General features: G+C 33.3%; 1 protein-coding gene across 1 annotated transcript in view; it reads left to right on the forward strand.

The window, feature by feature from the left end:
* The window catches only part of LOC108978319, a gene marked incomplete in the record, with an annotated part of 46,501 nt that overhangs the window by 22,806 nt on the left and 1,232 nt on the right, over positions 1-22,463 (forward strand). The window contains 3 exon segments of the mRNA XM_018948540.1: positions 669-885; positions 1,023-1,089; positions 21,287-21,846. Of these exon segments, the coding sequence (XP_018804085.1) occupies positions 669-885; positions 1,023-1,089; positions 21,287-21,846 (844 nt within the window).

The following is a 22,463-nucleotide window of genomic DNA, read 5'->3' on the forward strand; positions in this document are numbered from 1 at the left end:
GGTGCCTTGCAGAACAATTATTGCTTTGTCAGCGTGTTGTATTTTTTATCTTATCAAATGCGCGCGCTGCATGCGATTTTTGTTTATTTATAAAATACTTGTTTGTTTTCATTTTMATTTTGCTACTTTATCTGAACAGAGCACTGTAGTTATATACTACACTTGAATTGCCACAAACAATGTCTACAAAGGAAGTGTCTAGTGAATAGTTTATCTTTGATTTCGATTTTTCATATTTGTTTTTACACTTACCTAATTGCCGAGAAGGCACTATTTCCTATCACTTGAAATTTGCTGCACTCGAGAATGCTGTCTGCTATGCGTTTATGTACTTGAATTTGGAACTGAGCGATTGTTATTCACTTGTAGTAGACAGACTTTGCAATTTTCTTTACAAACATAGATTAGTTGAAGATATTTTAATTAAAAAAGATATGGTGGAAGATTGGAAACATTTAGCTGCCTAATTTCCTTTTACATTTTTCGCACTCATTGTTTGGGGATTCCGAAATAATAACATTCCATCGATTTTTAGGATCCCTAAATAATTTATTTTTTTTGTTGATTTTCTAAAATAGGGTGTAATCCTGTCTCTTATACACATCTAGATGTGTATAAGAGACAGCACCCTGTGCTAAATTAATATAATTTTTTTCAATTTCTTGCAGAAGAAGCCCTGTCAGAATTGGATGCTGCCGCTGAAGCGTCCGATTCCTTCTCCACATCGAAATCCAGCATTGAACCCACAGTGCGAATAAAGTGTTTGAGCGGTTCCATGTTGATTACAATCAAAGATGCGCCGTTAAATCATGAGACTGGCCTATTTAGTGGCATGATTTACCCTAAGGGGCTGTCGAAGAATTCGACATGTCTTACTGAGTACAGGTGAGTAAAGTGCTCTCAGAATTAACGTAGCTAAACTTTTTTTCGGAAAAAAAAGTGTAAGCATATTGAAAAAGTATAGTGAATGTGTTACAACAACACAAAATATCAGGTCTATAAGCAATTATTTCTATTTTTAGGGATCATGATGGCCCATTGAGATACAAGTTACCRTTACGCAGTTGTAATACCATGCCACAAGAAACGGTAAGAGGAGAGTGTTGAATAAAATATGCATATATGAATAATAAAACTAGTGGTTAAGTGAGGAAAAAAGGTTGCCAAATGAATTTTTTTTCACAAATTTCTATCACTTCTGATAAAATTTAATTTTGTTTTACTTAAACTAATTAAAATTCTAATTTTTTAGCATAAATACATTATATATGAGAAAAAATGATACCTGTTGGTAATGGTTGCCAAGAATTTGATATAAACTTTTGTTCTGGTTTAAAAATATATTTCTATTTTTCTTTCACACAATTATAAGCATATTTTTAACGAAAGCATTTAAAAAATCTTCGTTATGAGTTACCATTTTATAAAAATAATATTCTTGAAAAAAAAAATGCTCTCTTTTAATTAGCAGAACACGGCTTGCTTTAGTAATGCCATACACTAGTCAGAAAAAGTTTGCGTACAAAATTCCCAGCATATTTGTATGGCTCATTATGAATTTTAACACAAASAAACTTTAATTTTTATGGTTGCATTATAAAATTAGAATATCGGAAAAGAAATTTTCGAAATTTGAAACCATCATAAAATGTGGCAAGCTTTTTTTTTTTTTAAAATTATTAAAAAGTTGGCAACATCGTCGCAGAAAAAGTTTGCGTACAAAATAAAACAAGTGGAATAACAATCGTTTTCTCTGGGAAAAGTCGCACTAAAAATATTTACATCAGTTTTGTTCAAATCAAGTAAACTATTTTCCTGAAATTTTAAACAATAAAAGAAAATTTTGTACAATGGGCAGACAAAGAAAACCAACCAACCGCGGTGAAAGAGAAATCTCTTATACACATCTAGATGTGTATAAGAGACAGCCATTATTATGGTGCCTTGCAGAACAATTATTGCTTTGTCAGCGTGTTATATTTTTTATCTTATCAAATGCGCGCGCTGCATGCGATTTTTGTTTATTTATAAAATACTTGTTTGTTTTCATTTTCATTTTGCTACTTTATCTGAACAGAGCACTGTAGTTATATACTACACTTGAATTGCCACAAACAATGTCTACAAAGGAAGTGTCTAGTGAATAGTTTATCTTTGATTTCGATTTTTCATATTTGTTTTTACACTTACCTAATTGCCGAGAAGGCACTATTTCCTATCACTTGAAATTTGCTGCACTCGAGAATGCTGTCTGCTATGCGTTTATGTACTTGAATTTGGAACTGAGCGATTGTTATTCACTTGTAGTAGACAGACTTTGCAATTTTCTTTACAAACATAGATTAGTTGAAGATATTTTAATTAAAAAAGATATGGTGGAAGATTGGAAACATTTAGCTGCCTAATTTCCTTTTACATTTTTCGCACTCATTGTTTGGGGATTCCGAAATAATAACATTCCATCGATTTTTAGGATCCCTAAATAATTTATTTTTTTTGTTGATTTCATACATGCCAAATTAATGACAGTTTTTAGTTGGTKTAAAATATTTTTCAATGCAACACATCGGGTTTCTGAAATAAGGAAATTCTTTTCTTAATTTAAKACATTTTTCTCRTTCAATGTGACGGGATCCCGATTTACTGCCAAGTATTTTCAGGATTCCGAATTAATGACATTGCTTCATGTCTCAATTCAATTTTGTCTGTTGATTTAAGCCACTTTTACGTTTCGGGATCCCGAATGAATGATATTGTTTTTGTTTATTTACATTCATCATTCCCGAATTGATGATACGTTTTAGTTGATTTAAGACATTTTTTGCATTTAATATTTYGGAATTCAGAACTAAGGACATTTTTTTTCTTAATTTAAGACATTTTTCTAATTCAATGTCTCAGGATCCCGATTCAATGTCACGTATTTTCGGGATTCTGARTTAATGACATACCTTCCTATTTTGGAATACCAAAATACTTACATTTCTTGTTGATTTAAAACCCTTTCGCATTCAAGGTTTCGGGATYCCGAATTAATGACATTTTTTTGTTTATTTCGCATCCATTGTTGTGCGATCAAAATTTGATGAGCTTTTTTGAYTGACTTATGACATTTTTCTCAATCACTTTTTCGATATCACGAATTAATTTTTTAGTTGATTTAAAACATCTTTTGCATTTAATATTTCRGGATTCTGAACTAAGACATTTTTGTTGTTAATTTAAAATAATTTTCTCATTCAATGTCACGAGCTCCCGATATAACGTAAAGTATTTTCAGGATCCCGGAATTTTATTGAGGCGTATTTTTGCTCAATCACATGTGTGGTATATGAAGTAAAATAAACTGACTCTACTTCTAATTTTTTTTCAAGAAATGAGGGAAATATATTATTGGTCAGATGAGAATTACCACCTGTAGGAGGCACCATTTGTATTAAGTTTTTAAAATTTTAACTAAAACTGGACCCGTGTAAGAGAACTATTTGCTTGAAAAACTCGTAAGAAACTTTTAMGAGTATATTATATTATACTCAAAGCACATTTAACACTTGGCTATTAGAAACTGTTAGTACAAAAATTATAAATAACCCTCAGTATTCTGTTATTTTGTAATTGTTTGTGCCATTGACCCCTTTGTATATTTCTATGCTGTAATGTTTATATTTTTTTTTGCTTATGAATGCCATTCAAAACTATGCCATGATTATAGCAAGCTATTATGCACCCACTGTATATATTTTATACATATATAGTATAAGCATAAGTGAGCTCTTTATGACCAACAGAGCTTCCAAATAATGACTTAATTGTCCGTGTGTTCTATTGTGTATGTATGTATATACTCAGAGGGACAAACAATGATGCGACATTTACAATGTCAGTGACTTTGACCTTCATTGATTAAACTTGAACTCTTTGTCATACTAAAATTGAGAGAGAGAGAGACATAGAAAGAGAGTTCACAGAACGTTAAGAGAAATAGTGGYCAGACATTGACTAACAAATTGTAATTAAATGCGGGGAAGATTTAATGTCAACATTGACATAGAGTGGTGTGGATGTGTTTACWTACAAACATATTAAAATAAATTTACTTGACTTTTGTATAGAGCAAGATGTAAAACTCAAGTTGTAGCCTCCGCGGSCGTCTGTGAGTTAACGTGAGTATTATATACGATGTCTTCCGTAATTACAACAACACATGTTTACCGTAATTAAATTGCAATTATAGTAAGCATGTGAAAAATCTCAAGCTGCGACTGTTGACTACAGATAGTGTTGATAACAACAAAAACAACAATAACATTAGACAACGTTAACAACAATAGATAACATTAAAAAAATTTAACATGGCGAAAACAATAACTAACGGCACACCATGAACTTGATGGCAARTGTCAGCACCTTCGCATGCGCATGCGCCGCTTCGCCAACTGATTGACTCCGCTGACTTGCGTTGACTTGATGCTGACAAGGAAGTTAACTTGACTTTTGTGAGACCGTAAGCATAGCTATGTAAAACCGTGCAAAATTTAATTACTTTCAACTAYAAAGTACTTAAAATAATAGTTATTGGAAGGTGAAAAATAGAGGGGATAGAGAAAGAGAGAAGCCGAGTGGTAGAGGAGATCGCTTTAAGTTTACTTAGCGCCTTAATATGCGTTGTAGATACATATATATTTAATATAACGGGTGATCCAAATAGAGGTGGTTTTTTCAATAGCTTTCACCTTACTTATGGTTAACATAATCGGCTTACTGAGCAGCATCACCCTTCTTAAGATGCAGAATTCATATATAATAATCGACTGAAGAGATTACGTCCAGTGAATAAAATATAGCAAGCGTGTAGCTGAGCGTATCCGCGAAGATCAYGTAGAGTCGATTCGCCGSCGTTCGCAGTAACTCGGCCTGACGTATGAAACGACTTGGCGCATTTTACGTTGAGATYTCAAATTGAAAGCGTACAAAATACAGCTTGTGCAAGAATTGAAACCGTTCGACCTTCTCAAACAACATCACTTATCTCTATGGGCTCTTGAAAAGTTGCAAAAAGAAATCCRACGTTTTCGAGCTAAACCTTCAGCTATGAGGCCTACTTCTGGCTCAATGGGTTTACAATCAAATAAAATTGTCACATTCGGAGCGAAGAGCAACCTGAAAAGATTCAGTGGCAGCCATTTCATCCGCCATGGTAACCGACTATTTGGTACCTGAAATTGACGTGTGTTTTTAACGAAGCGAATTTTTAACCACCATAGAAAAAAAACAGTTAATAATCACTTTATTATAAGTCCAATATGGATGGATATATAATAACCTCCCAAATAAGATCCCGGATTTTCAAGCCTCTCACTATGAATATGAGTGCTTTGGCATGATAGAAAACTATGCTTCTTCTCTTAGCCAAAATTGAACACACTCGATCCATTGCTCTTTCAGATGGTCCGGTTGATGACAGAACAGGTCCGAATTAAGAGGTTCGCTATATGGGTGCATCAYATAGTGGTTGAATCCCAGACGAACGTACCAAATGCATCTTACTTACTTACTTTTCATCACCAGCGACTATTCGATAAGAAATCGATACATTTTTTTGCTTTTCAGCAGCCATTCACAGATGAAATTTTGGTCTATGTGGTTTCTTTTTGGATTCAGTTTTATTTAAACGGATCCCAAAGATTTAGCTAATCGAAACAGTGCCTACATTATGGTGGGTCTTAGTGATACCCATTATTTTATCAATTTTTCAACACTTGGCTTTCCAGTGCGTGGTGTATCTTTGATATCAAAATTACCAGAACGGAATACCCGAAACCAAAATGCCTCATCTCTTATCAGTTTTCAGCTTGCGCTTTCATYGAAGAAAAATTAAGAATAAGGCGTATTTTCTCTTTGCTGTTCTTCATCTTTGACACGTGCTCAAAAACTACTGACCCGCTCAGTCAAAAAAACTTGTACAAAATATTATCTTTCTAACGGCATATAGCGTAAGCCGATCTCAGACAACCTCGTTCATAATAAACTATTAAGCGAATAATAACTATTTCAAGGTGGTCACATGATGGTGACGACGGTGTACTTTAGTGTGCTGATCATTACACATCCATAAGGTAGCTTGAAACTTAGTGGCTCTGAGCTTTGTCTGTAGGGAAGTGTTTAGCTTCTTGGAGTATTGCTTATAACAAATATTGCTAGAGAATTTTAATAGGTGTTGGGTGTTGAAATGCCATTAGTGAAAACCTTGGGACACAAAACACGATTAGCTTCACAAAGCATTTATCTTCGAAATAGTTTTTCCGAAAATAAATAATGCTGGACCAGCAAAATTTAGAGTATATGCCGAAGCTGATGAATTTTTTTATATACTATAACTGTTAAGTAATATTCAAATATATGAATTTTGGCACTTGCCCATCCATTCACCCGTGGCATGCCACCAAATATGCGCTGTACACATTCACTTATGTAAACACTCTTATTTAATGAGTCAGTAAGTTAGATCGCAAGAAAGCAAATTACAGTGACGGCACTTTATATCTACACTAAATTTAATGGTGAGCTCATCAGCACTCGAGTGTGTCGCCGCCTATTTCTTGCTATTTCATTAGGCGAAGTAAAGCTTAAGTCAACGGCGTCGGCGACCCAAATGACCAAAGCAAAACCGGCAATAACAAAAAAAAAAAAAAAAAAAAAAAAAATCAAAGCGACAACAGTACAAAAAATGCGAAAAAAGTAAGCAACAACAAAATTTGATGTGACAAGACACCTTTTGAGGCGCAAGCCAAGCTTAGTAACGCACACACTCGCCAGCACTTATTATCGCATATATGGTTAATTGATTTTTCCTGAATTTTTACCGTCACGCTGTCAACTTCAATGAATTGTGTGCCAAAAAAATGCATGCAACAACAATAACAATGATTGCTTGCCAACTATCGGCTCTAATGCATTGTGACTTTTGTTGCGCATGCGCATTAGCTGCAAGTGAGTACGCAAATATTTGCGTGCCGCGCACACTTCCTGCACAAAAAGTGTGGCAAACAAAACGAAGAGCTACGAAATTTATTGATATTTTCTACTTCGGCGTTTTTTCTTCTCCATCGGTTATTCTTATGCGCCGGTTTCACCTTCATGTTTCCTACTCACATGCAATAAAATTTGTAAAGGCGTACATCAATATATATATATATATTTGTACATATTTACGTATTTACATATTCTTATTGCTGTGTTTATTTTTTTGGCCTTTTGGCTCGAAACTTCGGAAAAAATGAAAAAAAAATTAAGTGCAATAAGTATGCAAGGCGGCGAGTAAAGTAAATATTTAGCATCTCAGCGCTGTTTGGCAAACACATCGTGTGTCATTCAAGTGTGAAGGACGCTATAAATTATTTACTTTGGCCATCGCGTGGAAAAAGACCTAAAAAACTATAAAAAAAAATGAGTAAAAATTGATTTTAATCGAAAGCGATTGAACGTGAAGGCATGTCTGTGCATTTTGATTTTGTTTTTGATATTTTCATGCGGATATGAGAAAATATCTGGTGCTTTCAATTACCTACAAGGGTTTGCATGTGAAATTGGTTTCAAAATTATATAACTAAGAAATTAAAAATGTTCAGCAAGCAAAGATATCTTACGATCTACGATATACTACGCTCCCGTCTTTTAATACAAACTTTTAATTTCGTCGTCAAAATAGACTCTGATGTATTAAATTTTTCATACGAATGACTTCCTGATACTTGCTCAAATACTTATGTTCGTGACAGCAACACACAATTTCAATCAAACTGAAATTTAAACAAAGCTCTCGAATCTTAAACAAGCAACTGCCAAACTCATACTAATTGGCACATAGAGAAGACACTTTCACGAATATAAGAAAAGTTGTATCAATCTAGGAAAAGGTTTTGTTGATTTGGCTTACGCGCGTATTTTAAATGGACCAGTCCRAGCGAAATTTGATTACACGACATTTGTCGTTTTTGAAGTAAGTTTCATAAAAGTGTTTGAAAAAGTCATAGGGGATGAGGCTAGTGCAATAGAAARATTAGAGAAGAGTTTACACCGCAAAGTGAATGCATGATGATATAATAATGTAGGGTAATCGAAAAAGTCTTATTGTATTTTTAATTAAACGCCAACGTATTTTTTTTTATTTATAGTGAAGTTTAATGAACCAAATATATACCATTTTGGTCGACCACTTTTTGCCATTTTTCCGATAAAGCCAGTATTCCATCAGTGTAAAACTTTTCTGATTTCTCGACGAAAAGTAATTTTCACAGGCTTCTCTTGGAGCCAACTTTACTCCATTAAGGGAAATCTGCATTGATCGAAACAAATGGTAGTTCGATGGTGCAAGGTCAGGGCTATATGGTGGATGCATCGAAACTTTCCAGCCATGCTTTCCCAGTTTTTGCCGAGTCAACAAAGATGTATGTGGTCTAGTGTTATCCTGATGTAAGACGAAGCTCTTTCTGTTGATCAGTTCTGGATTGTTGACTGAAGCAGCTATTAGGGAATGATTCCTTTCCAATCCCACCAAACACTCAATATAACCTTTCGAGGTGTAAATCCTGACTTTGCGACCATTTCTTGAGCTTCAACACGCTTSGATCATGAGATTTTTCGCACATTATTGTCCTCTTTGATCCGCTTTTCTTCTCCTGTTATCATTCGCTTCAGAAATAGTTCGATTTCATTTCGTTTCAGCAAAGAATCGCAGATGTTAATTCGGTGCATTAAATTTTCCACAGAAAATTCATCTGGTACCCRAACATCGAGCTTATTTTTGTTGCCAGMCTTTTTTAAATGGTTCARAACCGTTTGATGATGAATGTTAAGTTCCTTRGCGATGTCATGGCTCACATTTCTCGTCAAYATTTTCCATAATTTCTTCGACTTTTTCAACGATAKGTCGACCAGAGTGAGGTGCTTCTTTCACATCGAAATGTCATTGGTGGTTTACATGGCATTATCCCCTGTTTTYATACAAAAATTTCAAAATATAGGCAATTTGTTCATTATTTTCACTAATTTTTGAACAACTGTAACTTATTTTCAACATCCCCGAATTTATTTGTTTTGGTTAAATGAAGCTTAAACTCACCTCACCTTTCCAATATTTGACAAAAGAAAGACTGTTTCGACTACCCAATATTTCACGTAGATCAGTTGYTTGTTCGATTTGTCACTCTCTAAACCCTCACTTTCAAAGCAATTAGTTCTCGTACATAGCAATTTTGTTTCATTTTTCCTCCGAGCTACTTTTCCTGTTATAGAAACGCTAACGTTTGCTACAATTACCTCAGTAAAAATAAAAACTGTTTCCTTATAGTTATCTGGTAGTTCATTTGAAGACTTAATAAAATTGTAATAGTACAAATCGATTCGTTTCGCTTCTTTTATAACCCATTTCATGCTAAATTTGGATAGGCTGCAATGAACAACAAAAAAGTGCCTTATTTCCAGTTGTTGGTATAAATGTATTTATAGAGACATAAATAGGAGTATAWATATAATATATGTATATTCACACAAGAAATTCTTTAACGCCTCCATAGGTAGCGCACAAAATTTAAAGTTAATAAACGTGTGAAAGTAAGGTGTCTTCTCTCACTCTCAAACCAAAAAACAGAAATGAAAAGATGACGAAGAGTGCCAAGAAAGCAGCATGATGCAATGGTGTGACAGCGCAGCGTGCAGTCCGTAAGCGAAGGGCGGGCAAAGCCGCTATGCATACATATGTACTACTATATACCTATATGTGCATACATGTAAAAATGTTTATGTTTCTGCATGTGTAGAAAAATTACTAAAATATATGACAAAAGTTTGTTGTATGTGTTTATGAGCATGTTTTTTGTCTCGTTTTTACTTGTGCTCTTGCCGACTTTGGTGACAACGATGTGCCGATGTAACCGTTTGACCGTGAAAAACGCCGAAAAAAGGCAACTGAGGTAATAACAATGAATGCTGAAGGCTAAATAATTAACACCTACACGCTATGACCTGGCGTGTTGGGGCAAAAGTGATGCACGGTTATGTAAGGAATGCACGAAGAGTCTTGCTTGAGTCTTCTTCTGTTATTTTTTATTCTTTTTTTTAATTTTTTTCTTACGAGTTTAGTTTTGAGTATACCTATTCATTTGCATTTGTATGCACTTGCTATTAGTATTTGTCAAGTTTATTAATGTGGGCGATAGCACTAAAAATATTTGCTTTGATATTCAATGGTTAAGTGAGAATAAATGTTTGCTGATAGAGTTAATATGCTGATAAATGAAATAAAATATTTGAACAGCTGTTTTAGTTGTTTTTTGAATTAATTTTCTAAGTGTGGTAATTTTTCATGAATGCGGCCCTTTTTTAAATCTTAGAGGGACACTAGTACTTTTAACTTTTTGGTTGCAGCAAAGTTTGTAGCTTAAGTCTTTCGTATTAATGTCGCGCCGCTGGATATCTTTGCTRGTACAGTGCATATTAAAAGTAGTGGAGATAAAAATATACTTTGTAAGCATAATAACAACAATAAGTTAAGAGATCGAAAAGGTGCCAACATTTATTTTATAAATTTTGATTAATCTCATCTGTGTGACATATTTCGGAAATTGACATGGATGTTGGTAACGTTCTCGAAGCGAAATGTTTTTTATAAGAAAGATATACAAATTTTTTATATAAAAAATAAATTTTATATATATTTTAGGTAAAAAGTTATTTTTTAAATATTTTAGACAAAAAAAAATTATTTAGGTGGCCAGCATATATTTATGAAAATATTTTCTTTACTTCCTTTTTTTCTAACTAGAAATGTGTTACTTTGTAAATGCATATTTCAGCGTATTTTTTCAAGTAAAGAATAACATTTCAGTATAAAATATATTTTTTATACTAAATACTCACTCAAATGATATAGATTCATTAGGAAGTTACATGGTTTTTTTCTACATGCATTTTTTTCTCATATAAAAAATGAAATATCTTATTAGAATGTTTTACTGTTATAAACATATGTACGCCATTATAAAAAGAAATTATGAAATTTTTGTAAAGAAATATTTTAAGATCGGTCATTGCGATGTCATTTCCGGTGAACGCCTCYGTTTACAGGATAGTCTAAAGTGAAAAAATACCTGTTTTAGGTAAAACCTTAATTTAGAACTTAGACGAAGAAAAGAACTGAAAATTGGATTTTTGGATTGGATTTTTATAAAAAAATGGAATTTTCGAGACATTTTTTTTTTATTGCAATAGTTGTAATCGAAAAAAAATCCTTAGCCCAAGTCTTTAAGAATTGTATCTCAAAGACCTGCAGTTCTCGAGAAATCTTGCCAACCGACTACAAAAACACAGTTTCAAAAAAAACTTGTTTAAAGACGTCGAACTTAGCCTAGCTGGCTTCGACCGGRCAAGTTCTCAAGGCTGTATCTCCGAAACTATTACTTGAATGAACTTGAAAATTTAGGACAATATTTTGGACGTGTTGTAAAAATTAATAAGGTAATTCGATTTAGTGAAACCCGTAAACCCATGTAATCATTTAATAAGCCACTGACAATAGTTTAAAATAAATATTATATATTTAAAAATGTTTTTTTTTTTTATTAAAAAAATGTAAAACCTATGTACCATATATTCTTTGTTCAGTTCGTCAGCGCGTCAAGTTGATTCAATTAATCGTTTACAGTACCCAGTACTAACACTTAAATTTTTTCGAAATTGTACGACTATTTTCAGTACCTACTGTGCATTTGAAACAAAATTTAACGATATTAATTTCAAAGCTAACTGACAATGCTACCCTGTCAGCTTTATTAGTCGTCTACAAAAAATCTAAAATGTTAGTATGTACATATGTGCATACTCAGCCAGAAAACTTAAATTCTTGGTACCAAAATATACTTATAAGTATGCACAAGTTTGTGAATAAGTACGCTTGAGTGGSATAAACGCTTACATTTACATGATGCCCATCAGCCCATAATTAGCATAATCAACTTTTAACTTATCATTAGCGTATGCCTCACAAACATATGCATATATACATACGTAGCTAATTGTAAAGGTGGTATAGATTTATAGAAGAACGTATAAAAATGAAGAAGATGACGGTCAAAGAAGTGTCGGCGAGTGCGTAATAACTTAAAGGAACACGCATTTATGTCGGCTACTGTGTGCGGAGCASTGACAGGCTACATTACCAAGCCGCGGCTATGCCTGAAGCTACGCTGGGCCATATCATATAGCTTTAGAAGGGGATTCATTTTTATATATAACACAATAATAATAACGAACACTTCTTGCAGTCAGTTCAATGTCTTCACACAGCAGCCAAAGCACACACACAGTGGTGTAAGCTTGTGCTTCGGTTCATGGGAAAAATGCTGCATGAAGCCTGTAAATTCAACAACACAACAACACAAAACAGTGAAGTAAATGAAGAAGGGAAAGAAAGCAAAGCAAATAAAAAGAAAATGAGCCATAMGAAAAATAAAGTGTCATATAATGATATAATGATGCCGCAACCGTTATGTCAACTTGATGCGCTTAAATGGCTGTTATTACCACTTGGCATTAGATACGATACTTTATAACTGGGCAGCATTAAAATCAGCGCTGCCGCTCTTCGCTTTAGAATATTTCTACTTCTATTTACTTCACATCTTCTCTCCACCACATCTCACACTGTTTCTCAGCATAAGTTGTGGTTGTCGTTGTTAAGCATTTCCCCGACAACTTCTGTTGAGTATTCTAACAATCTTTGATTTGCTACTTTCGTTGTTAGTTTTGTTGTTGTACATGTTATTAACGCTACTGCTGCTTTAACTGGTTGCTACCTTGCACTCAACTGATTAGAATTATTTTATTAATATTATCCTTTAGCTGTTGTTGTCGTTACACTTCTGCAGTAACTTCATGTCTTTTTAAATGGACTTAATTAGCAGAATTCTCCAGCTCACTTCTTAGTGGTCAAATTACACATTTGTGTTTTGATGATTCTAATTAGAATTTATAAGATTTCTCGCGCATTTCTATAMTTATAAATATATCTGTTTTGTGCTTTGCGGCTAGGCACTCTTCTTCGTTGCGGTATTTCTCATTTCYGCTTTATTGTGGAATGGCTTGAGGAGTTCTTTTTATGCTTTTGAATTAATCAAACCGATATTTTCACTTCCGCGGTGGTTTCCGCCGGCAATCAGTTGAAATATGGTTATAATGACCCTWATATAAACCGCAATTTTCATTTGGATAATTGCGTGTGACTGAGATAACTCCAAAGAARGTTGGTTGGAAGTACATATTTTTGGTGTGCAAATTTAAGTTAGRTCATTAGAACTTTGGAGTCTCGTATCAAGTCAATTAACCGAAGATGTTGTACTGATAGAACAACAACTCAATATTTTTTGTCAGCTTTAAAGTAGCTCGATTTCGTATTTCTAATCAAATTTTATTTTTTTTTGTTATTTATAATAACAAATGAACAATATGCTTATTCCCGTGATAACTACCCAAAAAAAGAACTTGTTTTTGTTTAACTTTTCATGCACAATTTGACATATCGATCAAACTTCAAACGAACATAAAGAAGGCTGTGCTAATTAGGAAAAATATTTGTATTGATTCGATTTTCGGGTGAACTATKAACTAGTCCGGGACAAATTTGATCAGATGGTATAAACATATGAACTTTATAGGTTTATTTGAAACTTCAAGGGAGTGCATTAATTTATAAAAAGCTGACTTTTGGAATGCTTTAAGACTTACTCAGAATATTTAAAAAATATTTCCGATAGGTGGCGCTAGATAAAAACAGTGTTTAACGTTTGAAGTCTTTCAAATCTATGAATAGATATTTTTTATACTTTCCTTTATTTCAATGTACTAGGTCTTGAGTTAGACTTGAAAATAGGGGTCAAATTTAGGTTTTCCCTCTCACTTGACAATGGACTCAGCATAAAARAACATACTTAAATTCTTACAATTGTTTTCGCTAAAATTAGGGAAGTTAAAAGACTACTAGTTATAGTATTTTTGTGCATTTGAAGTATATTACCCTACAAAAATTAAAAGTTTATTCAAAGAGCCTCTTCGGCACTAATATTTCCGTTTACTGAAAGCATGAATAAATATATTTAGAATGCTGGTGCATGCTGCATTAAATATGCCTCTAAGCTCATATTCTAAAATTTACAAGAACTGCCCTCAATGTTCGCTGAAAAGAAWATAACCCAACAGCGAGCGAAAATTGGCACAGTCTATGCCTGCGGAACACAACAATGGCCACATAGCACATACGCACGAATATGTATATGTGTACCATATATAGTATAAATATCACGTGTGTATATAGAGCTCTATGACATGCAAGTAGCAAAAAGATAGCGAGTATATTTATGCTTCACAGATATATGTATCCATAAGAGAACATAAGTGCATGAAAACACATAGAAGGTATATATACATTTTTATATGCGTAGCAGCCGCAAAATGCGTGTTGCATGCCAGTACGAACAAATCGTTCATATATAGTATATGTGTATATGAACATGTGTGCGCGCAATTTACGCTGATTCAATGCGCATTAATAAAACGAAGCACGTAATTGTTGCTGGCAAAGTTGTGGGTTCTTTCAAGAGTTTCTTCTTTTCTTGGCTGTTGGCCAACAGCAGTTCGTTCGACTTTGCGCACATTGTCCCATTGAACAGGGAAGAACTCTTGCTTGGTGAAATTCGCTGCCCTTCTTGTAATTTGTAATTTGTTGTTATTACTTTAGCTTTTTTTGTTGAGGTAGCATGCAATTGGTGTCTTTATAAAAATAGCACGTTAAATATATATCTATATAAATATTTTATACTATGCATAATTTATGCATTGAACTTAAATGAAGTTTGTGGCTTGAGTCTTTTGTTGTTGATAGCATGCCGGTGGTTCATTTGGTATATACTGGTATACATATACATAATACATATAGATGTCCTAACTTCTAAAAAAGTGAAAAAATGTTATTTTCCGAGAAGCCTTATTATTTTTAGCGTTACGAAAGCCTCACATTTCACAAACACATCCGCACGATAAATTTTCTTGTCTTCTGAGAAACATTATGAATGCTTACGGATTTGTTCACTGCAATATCACACTTTTTAATATGTCTATTAATTTATTTATATATTTTAATATTTCTCTAGGGAGCATTATATTTCAGAATATGACAATTATAAATAAATTGTAAAAATGATATTAGACCCAAAGAATGCTGAACTTAATTTGAACGTTTGGATGATTTATAGAAATAGGTGTTATGAATGACCTAATGATCGATTTCTGTATAATAATTAATATTAATTTCTATACTCGACACCTGGTATGAATGAAAAAATCATTTGAACATTTTTAAGGGGTTACAAAATAGCCTTTTGTCAACAATTATTTTCTCAAATAAAAAATTAAATATTTTATTAGAATTTTTTATTGTTACAAATATACACTATTAACAAAGAAATCCTAAAATTTTCGGAAAAAAAAATATTCAATTTGGTCAGTGCGACATCATTTCAGGTGACCCTCGAAAAAAAGATCCTTCTTCTTTAAAAAATCTCAAAGACCTGTTTGAAATTTCATTAAGATCAGTTGAGTAGCTCTTGAGAAGTCTTGCCAACAAACTTCAAAAACAGCACAGCTTAGCAAGTCTCGCGCGCACAAGTTCTCAAAGCTGAATCTCCGAAACTATTACTCGGATCAACTTCAAAGCTTAGGGCAATATTGTAGATAAAAAAATATTTGATTTTTTGAAAGCTCTCAACTCATATAACCCCTTGAATGAGAAACTAACTTAAGATTCGAAGATAAACTTAGTTAGCTTGCATAAGATAATAGAAATGATATAAGATTTCAACAGTGGTATGCACAACCCAAATTTGCTCTCAACTACTGAAAAATACCACAAAGAGGGAAAATTGCAAATTTCTTTCCTCTAATTAATTTAAATTCACCGCAAAATCTTAATGAGCAGCGGAAATACTTATTATATCATCATTATTTTCAGTACTAGAAATGAAAGTCAAGCAAGAGCAACACATGCTCAGTGCATCACCTTCATTAGTGAGTAGAAATGTTCAACATGCACTCTTACATATATAAACACCGAGGTAGTTAGTGATGGAAGCAGCTGTTAATTTGTTGCAAATAAAAGAGAACACACACACAAATATAACTTTGTACCATACTTAACTTGTTATATATGTATGTACATACATATTTGTTTAAATATTGTAAAGAAGTACAAAAAATAATAATAGCACACATAAAAAAATATGGAAAAGGAAATAATCAAGAAAAGTATCTCGCTGCGTTCGCTGCGAAACAGCAACGGCAGGCAACAAGCGTCACACTAAGCTAAGCATAAAATTCTTATTTTTTTACAAAAATGACCACATGAAACCCTTTAAAGTAATGATGTTAGAACATATATTCACATATATGTATGTTTCTGTGTATATAGATGAAGAACGCGAGATCATGCTGTGTAGCAAATAGTTACAGATAGATTGGAATACTTGTACAGCTCTCAGATATATGTATATATTTGTGTATATATAAGTGTTTACCCATATATGCCTATTTGTATATATTTTTACCAGACAAATATGTAATAAAACTCTAACTAACTAAGTACTATRCTAACTTAACGTGCAAACAACATAAAATCCCAAGTGTTTATATATTTTTATAGGTATGTGTGAGTAGTGCGTGCTTTTAAAGCCTTTTAGTTGTTGCACTGTTTACGAGGAAGTGCTAAGTTGGCCTAAGCCTATGTGGTTTGAGTACCGTCCAGCTCGATTTATTGAATGATTTATATTGGGTAGTCGACTTATTTTTTTATATTTGTAATGACCGTTAATGAGCCAAATATGTCCCATTTTGGCTGACCACTTTTTGTAATTTTTTCGCTAGAGATATTACTCCATCAGTGCAACAATTTTCTGTTTTATCGCCGAAAAACTGAGACAAGTAATTTTCACAGGGCTCTTTGAAGTCAACTTTACTCCATTAAGGGAGTTCCGGATTGACCGAAACCAATGGTAGTCCAAAGGTGTAAGTTCAGGGCTATATGGTGGATGCATAAATACTTCCCAGTTAAGCTCTCCCAGTTTTTGCAGAGTCATAAAAGATGTGTGTGGTCTTGCGTTGTACTGATGGAAGACGAAGTCCTCTCTGTTGATCAGTTCTGGCCTCTTTTTTTCGATTGCTTGCTTCAATCTTATCAGTTTATGAATCGTTCGGCCAGGCTTTAATAGCGCATAGCAGATGATTCGTTTCCAACCACACCAAACACTCAGCATAACCTTTCGAGGGGTAAATCCTGGCTTTGCGACCATTTGTTGAGCTTCACCTCGCTTGGACCATGATCTTTTCGCACAGTATTGTCGTATTTGATCCACTTTTTATCACCTGTTACTATTCGCGATTTCATTTCGTTAATACGGTGTATTAAATTTTTCACAGACAAGTCATGAGATACCCAAACATCGAGCTTCTTTTTGTAGCCAGGCTTTTTGAAATGGTTCAAAACCGCTTGATGATGAATGTTAAGTTACTTAGCGATGTCATGGCTGGTTACCGTCACGGTCCTGGTCAATTTTTTCCATAATTTCATCGATTTTTTCAAAGATAGGTCGACCGAGCGAGGTGCACCTTTCACACCGAAATTTCCAGAACCGAAGCGAGCGAACCATTGTTTTGCTACACGAACTGATACAAGATCGTCTCTGTAAACTACATCAATTTTATTGGTGGTTTAGATGGCATTATCCCCTGTTTTTATACAAAAATTTCAAAATATAGCGAATTTCTTCATTATTTTCACTAATTTTTTAGCTGCTGCATTTTTTTTTAACTTCTCTGAATTAATTTTTTTTTAAATGAAGCTTAAAATTTCACCTTTCCAAAAACTATATGGTATGACATAATGTGATTGATAGCACTGGAGATATATGCACGACTAGCACGACATCTATTGGCAAAATACGAAAAGACTTTTTCGACTACCTAATTTTATATTGGCTCCCAAAATACGATTTTGAACGAACAACCGATTACTTTTAGAACTACATTTAAATAATTATTTTCTATGAAAATATTTTAAAAACAAAAATATTTTGCCTTGAAAATATTTTCAAAACTAAAAATAAAAATAATACATTATTTTTCCATGAAAATATTTTGAAAATTTATGCAAAATAATCTCAAAACCTAAATTTTGTCTAGGAAACTACAAAAATTATAATTTTTCAAGTATAAATACTTATCATAAAGCAATTTATGATATCGGATTAAACAATTCCTTGAATTTACAAACATTGAAATTGACATTGAATAAACTAAATTCCATCACATATTTTTAAGACCTTTTTTAAATACAATAAACTCCAAAAAAAATGTAGAAAAAAATAATATAATATCATATATGCAAATTTGAATTATTTACTGTGTGTTCGTGTTTCAAGTCTTTTGTTTACAATCAGTATGTTAGTAGCAAGCACCGTTATTTTAATGGCATTATCTGACGTGGGCAAGCCATTCTACTGTGTGTATTCTTTATAATTTCTACTCTTCTATGCAGCCAAGCACAGTAATGAAGATGAATGTGAAAATAAATGCAAATTACATATGAGTGCTGACAGCCAAGACACAAGCACACACCCATGCACACAAACATTTACACATACATGAGCGTTGTATGTGAAAAGCGCTGCATTTGCATGCAATAAGGAAGTAGAAGTGTATAACCGTTATTGTGCAAATTGGTACTTGTAGTTGATGGCAACAACAACAATATCAAAAATAAAAAATATGATGAATATGAAGGCATCAACTGTCGGCGGCCGTTTTCTTATTTTATTGCAATTCTTTAATATAATTATTACATGGTGGTAAATTATTATTTTTTTAATAATGATAGTTGCTTCACTTGATTATATGAGTACTTTTGTGTAAGATTTTGACATAACAATAACTAAAAATATTTGTATGAAAATTTTTTTTAAGGGTATTGCTAATAGATAATACCAACCGCCGGAGCAATGTCGGTAAAATACTTTGTGACAAGAGAGATCTCAAAAACTGTAAATACAAGGTGTGTTCCAAAGTAAACAGGAGTTAAAAAAAATACAGAAAAAAGGGGGGTTTTCGACAAAATCAATTTGTTTTATTCAAAATAGTCTCCTTCTGCATCAATACAGCTTTTTGCACGGTCCAAAAGCATGTCGAACGAGTGTTTTAGCTCGTTGGCCGGTATGGCCACAAGTACGCCGGTGCAAGCCTTTTGAATGGCGTCTACGTCTGTATTACGCTTTCTTTTCAAGGGAAAATGCATTTTTCCGAAAAGGAAGAAGTCGCACGTTGCCATATCAGGTGAATACGGGGAGAGGTGAATGTGATTTTTGGTAAAATAATCGTCCTACGAATGCGAGATTCTGAGCAATTTTTGGTCGTCAGTCAATTTGTGCGGAACAAACACCTGCACACACCTTTCGTAAGTCTAAACGTTCATTCAAAATGAGATGTTCAATTCCATTTCCATGAATTTCGGCTAATTTTTGATGAACTCACGCACAGTTTCGATGGAATTTCAATGAAATGTCATGAAATTCACACTGGACAATCAATAAAGATAGCAGATTCTAATGCACCAGCCGACGTATAGACTGCCGATTTTCAAGCATCATATATTTCAATTTTTTAATATTTTCATTAATTGAAGGTCGTCCAGAATGAGGCATGTCTTCAACGATCGCTCGACCGTCTTTGAAGGCTTTGTACCACTCGTAGGCTTGCGTTTTTAATATTACTGAATCTCCAACATTCGCAATGATTCTACATACGAAATTTGATTAGAAATACAAAATGTAAGACAAAGTCAAATCCAAGTTTATAACATCTAGAAAAAAACGTCAGTGACCCTATAAAATATATGTATATATAAATTATCAGCATTGTGAACTGAGTCGATTAGTTCCTCAGTTTTTGAGATATCAATCTGCAAGAACGAAGATTGATCCACAAGCAGCTGCTCATTTGTTTAAACCGTCGATATGGGTTCACTATAGCAAGTAGCTGCCTTACAAACTGAACGATCAGTGTCCAGTTCTTGCCAGGAATCTTTGGTATTTGTGAAGAGTGCAACAAAAGTTTAAAATAAAGTCACATAACCAAAATTTAATCCGGTTAGGTTAATTGGTTTTATACAATTTACTTGGAATATAAATCAAGATATCAATGCAAAAATAGCCGTATATATTACCTTTGATATACAGACAAATAAATGGAAAAGGCGAGTACACTACATATATTTCTACGTACATTTTCTTCTCTTTACACAAACCAAACTTGAAGATTTCCATACTTTCAGTTAGTTTTATCGCTTATATATCGTTCAGTATAGGAGTTTCACGAGAGATCTGTGTAAGCCGATCACCAAAATGTAGTATCAACGAAAAAGAAAAAGCCTAAGTGTATTTCTTGGCTGTAGAATTCTTACACAATTTATGGGCTAATCAAGGCTTATTGTACTAAAATTAGTCAAAGGTATTACAAATATATAAAAAAGAAAAACAAATTATATTTGAGATATATTCAAGTCATCAACACTATTGTGTAAATTGACACCAGTACCCGCTTAATTTATTGCAAATAGTTAAAATTTGTTGCTACGTACTTGTGAAAGTTGTGTTGAAACATTTTATAGCAAAAAATAGATATTTCAAATAAAAATGCTTACAAACATTTAACAGCGTCAAGCACAAGATTGACTGCCCAATTGCATAGGGAAATAGTCTGCCTAATAGATTTACTGAGCGAAATGCGGTAGAGAGCATACAAAAGCGGCGTCCTCCTTTCATTATAAAAATATATATATAGGTAAATAAAAATAAAATAAATAAAAAAAACCTACAACAACATCTTTCGAAAGCAACGCTTAGATATTAATCAAAATTGTAAGTGTTAGCTACGGTAGAGAGAAAAGGCAGCGACGAGTTATTGCACAGACATCAAATATTTATACGAAAATGCAAATTTGCGGATTATGTAAATATGTTTAAGTTATTAGCTTACACAAGTAATGGCGTTAGAAATGCGCTGTCTAACAAATTACCCAAGCAAAGGGAGGAAATTTTTAAGCAATAAAAAAATAATAAAATAATTTAATATTTAATTTATATATATATATTTTTTATATTAAAATAAACATACTCTCCGTCCCCTTTACTTTCAGGATGACGGTGGCATTGAGTTCTTCAATACCATTGTCCTGCAACCACATTTGAAACTCATCACCGACGCCGGTCGCGGCTATCATGTGCGCTGCTCGTATAAGAGTCGTGATGCAGCGACTAGCACGCCAAAGAAGAAGCATGGACAACGCCGCAAAGCGAACAGTGGCAAGCATGCGCAAAAGCCACAAGCCTTTCGTAGCGCTGAAACGGCAGCTGTGGGGGGGGGTAGCGATCGTCGCGATTATGGACGCTCATTGGATAAGTATCGCGCCACAGGCGATGACTTCGATCAGGAAGACGTCTACGACGGTGACGACAGCGATGATGCTGTGGATGCCGGCAATCAAGAAGACGATAGTCTCAACGAGATACCGATGCCCGGTTGCCATATGAAAATCTACAATTCCGAGCATAAAATTGCTGATGATGTGAAAATTGGTGATCCGCTGACGATTGTCATCAGTATTGACAAACAGGAGCTGTACGGTCTGCATGTGGCCGATTGTATTGTGCGCGACGGTTTAGGTTGGGGTGAGCAGCGGCTGTTGGGCGATGATGGGTGAGTAATAGAAAATAATTTTGAGTATAGGAAATTTGTTTTTGTTAGAAATATTATACATATTTTTGGTGTAGTATGAAAAAGAAAGAAGAGCATATTAAATTGAAACTGAAAGTTGTAGCCAGTAAAACTTGATTTGAAACGTGTGTTAGGCATATAACTTGCTTCTGTTTAAATTTTTTTTCGCATAGCTCCTAAAGTTAGACTATAGTCATCATTTTTTTTTTTTTATTTTAATACTAAAAATTTATTTAATTTTTTTTCGAGTTTAAAATTAAAATATAAAAATTTTTATGTGCGCCTGAAAGTATGGAACTTTTATCGTAAGTAAATTAATGAAATTTTACTGAAAAAATTAAACAATTTAATAATAAATATTTTCGAAACAATAAATTTTGTAGTTTTGAGGTAAAAATTTTAATTTGCATAAGAACATTTTTTAAATAACTTTAAGTTAGTTTTGAAAATAAGCAAAAAATATTCAAAAAGTGGTAAAAACTTCTTTTTAAAATGTCTAATTTGAAAATAATTTAAAATTATTGAAAAAGTTATAAAAAAAACAATTTTATACAAAAAATAATGCTTAAAAAGTTTTTTTTGAAATTTTTCGTTTTCGA

The sequence above is a fragment of the Bactrocera latifrons genome, unplaced genomic scaffold (assembly GCF_001853355.1).
Source record: "Bactrocera latifrons isolate USDA-ARS-PBARC rearing strain unplaced genomic scaffold, ASM185335v1 scaffold_12, whole genome shotgun sequence".
Lineage (NCBI taxonomy): Eukaryota > Metazoa > Arthropoda > Insecta > Diptera > Tephritidae > Bactrocera > Bactrocera latifrons.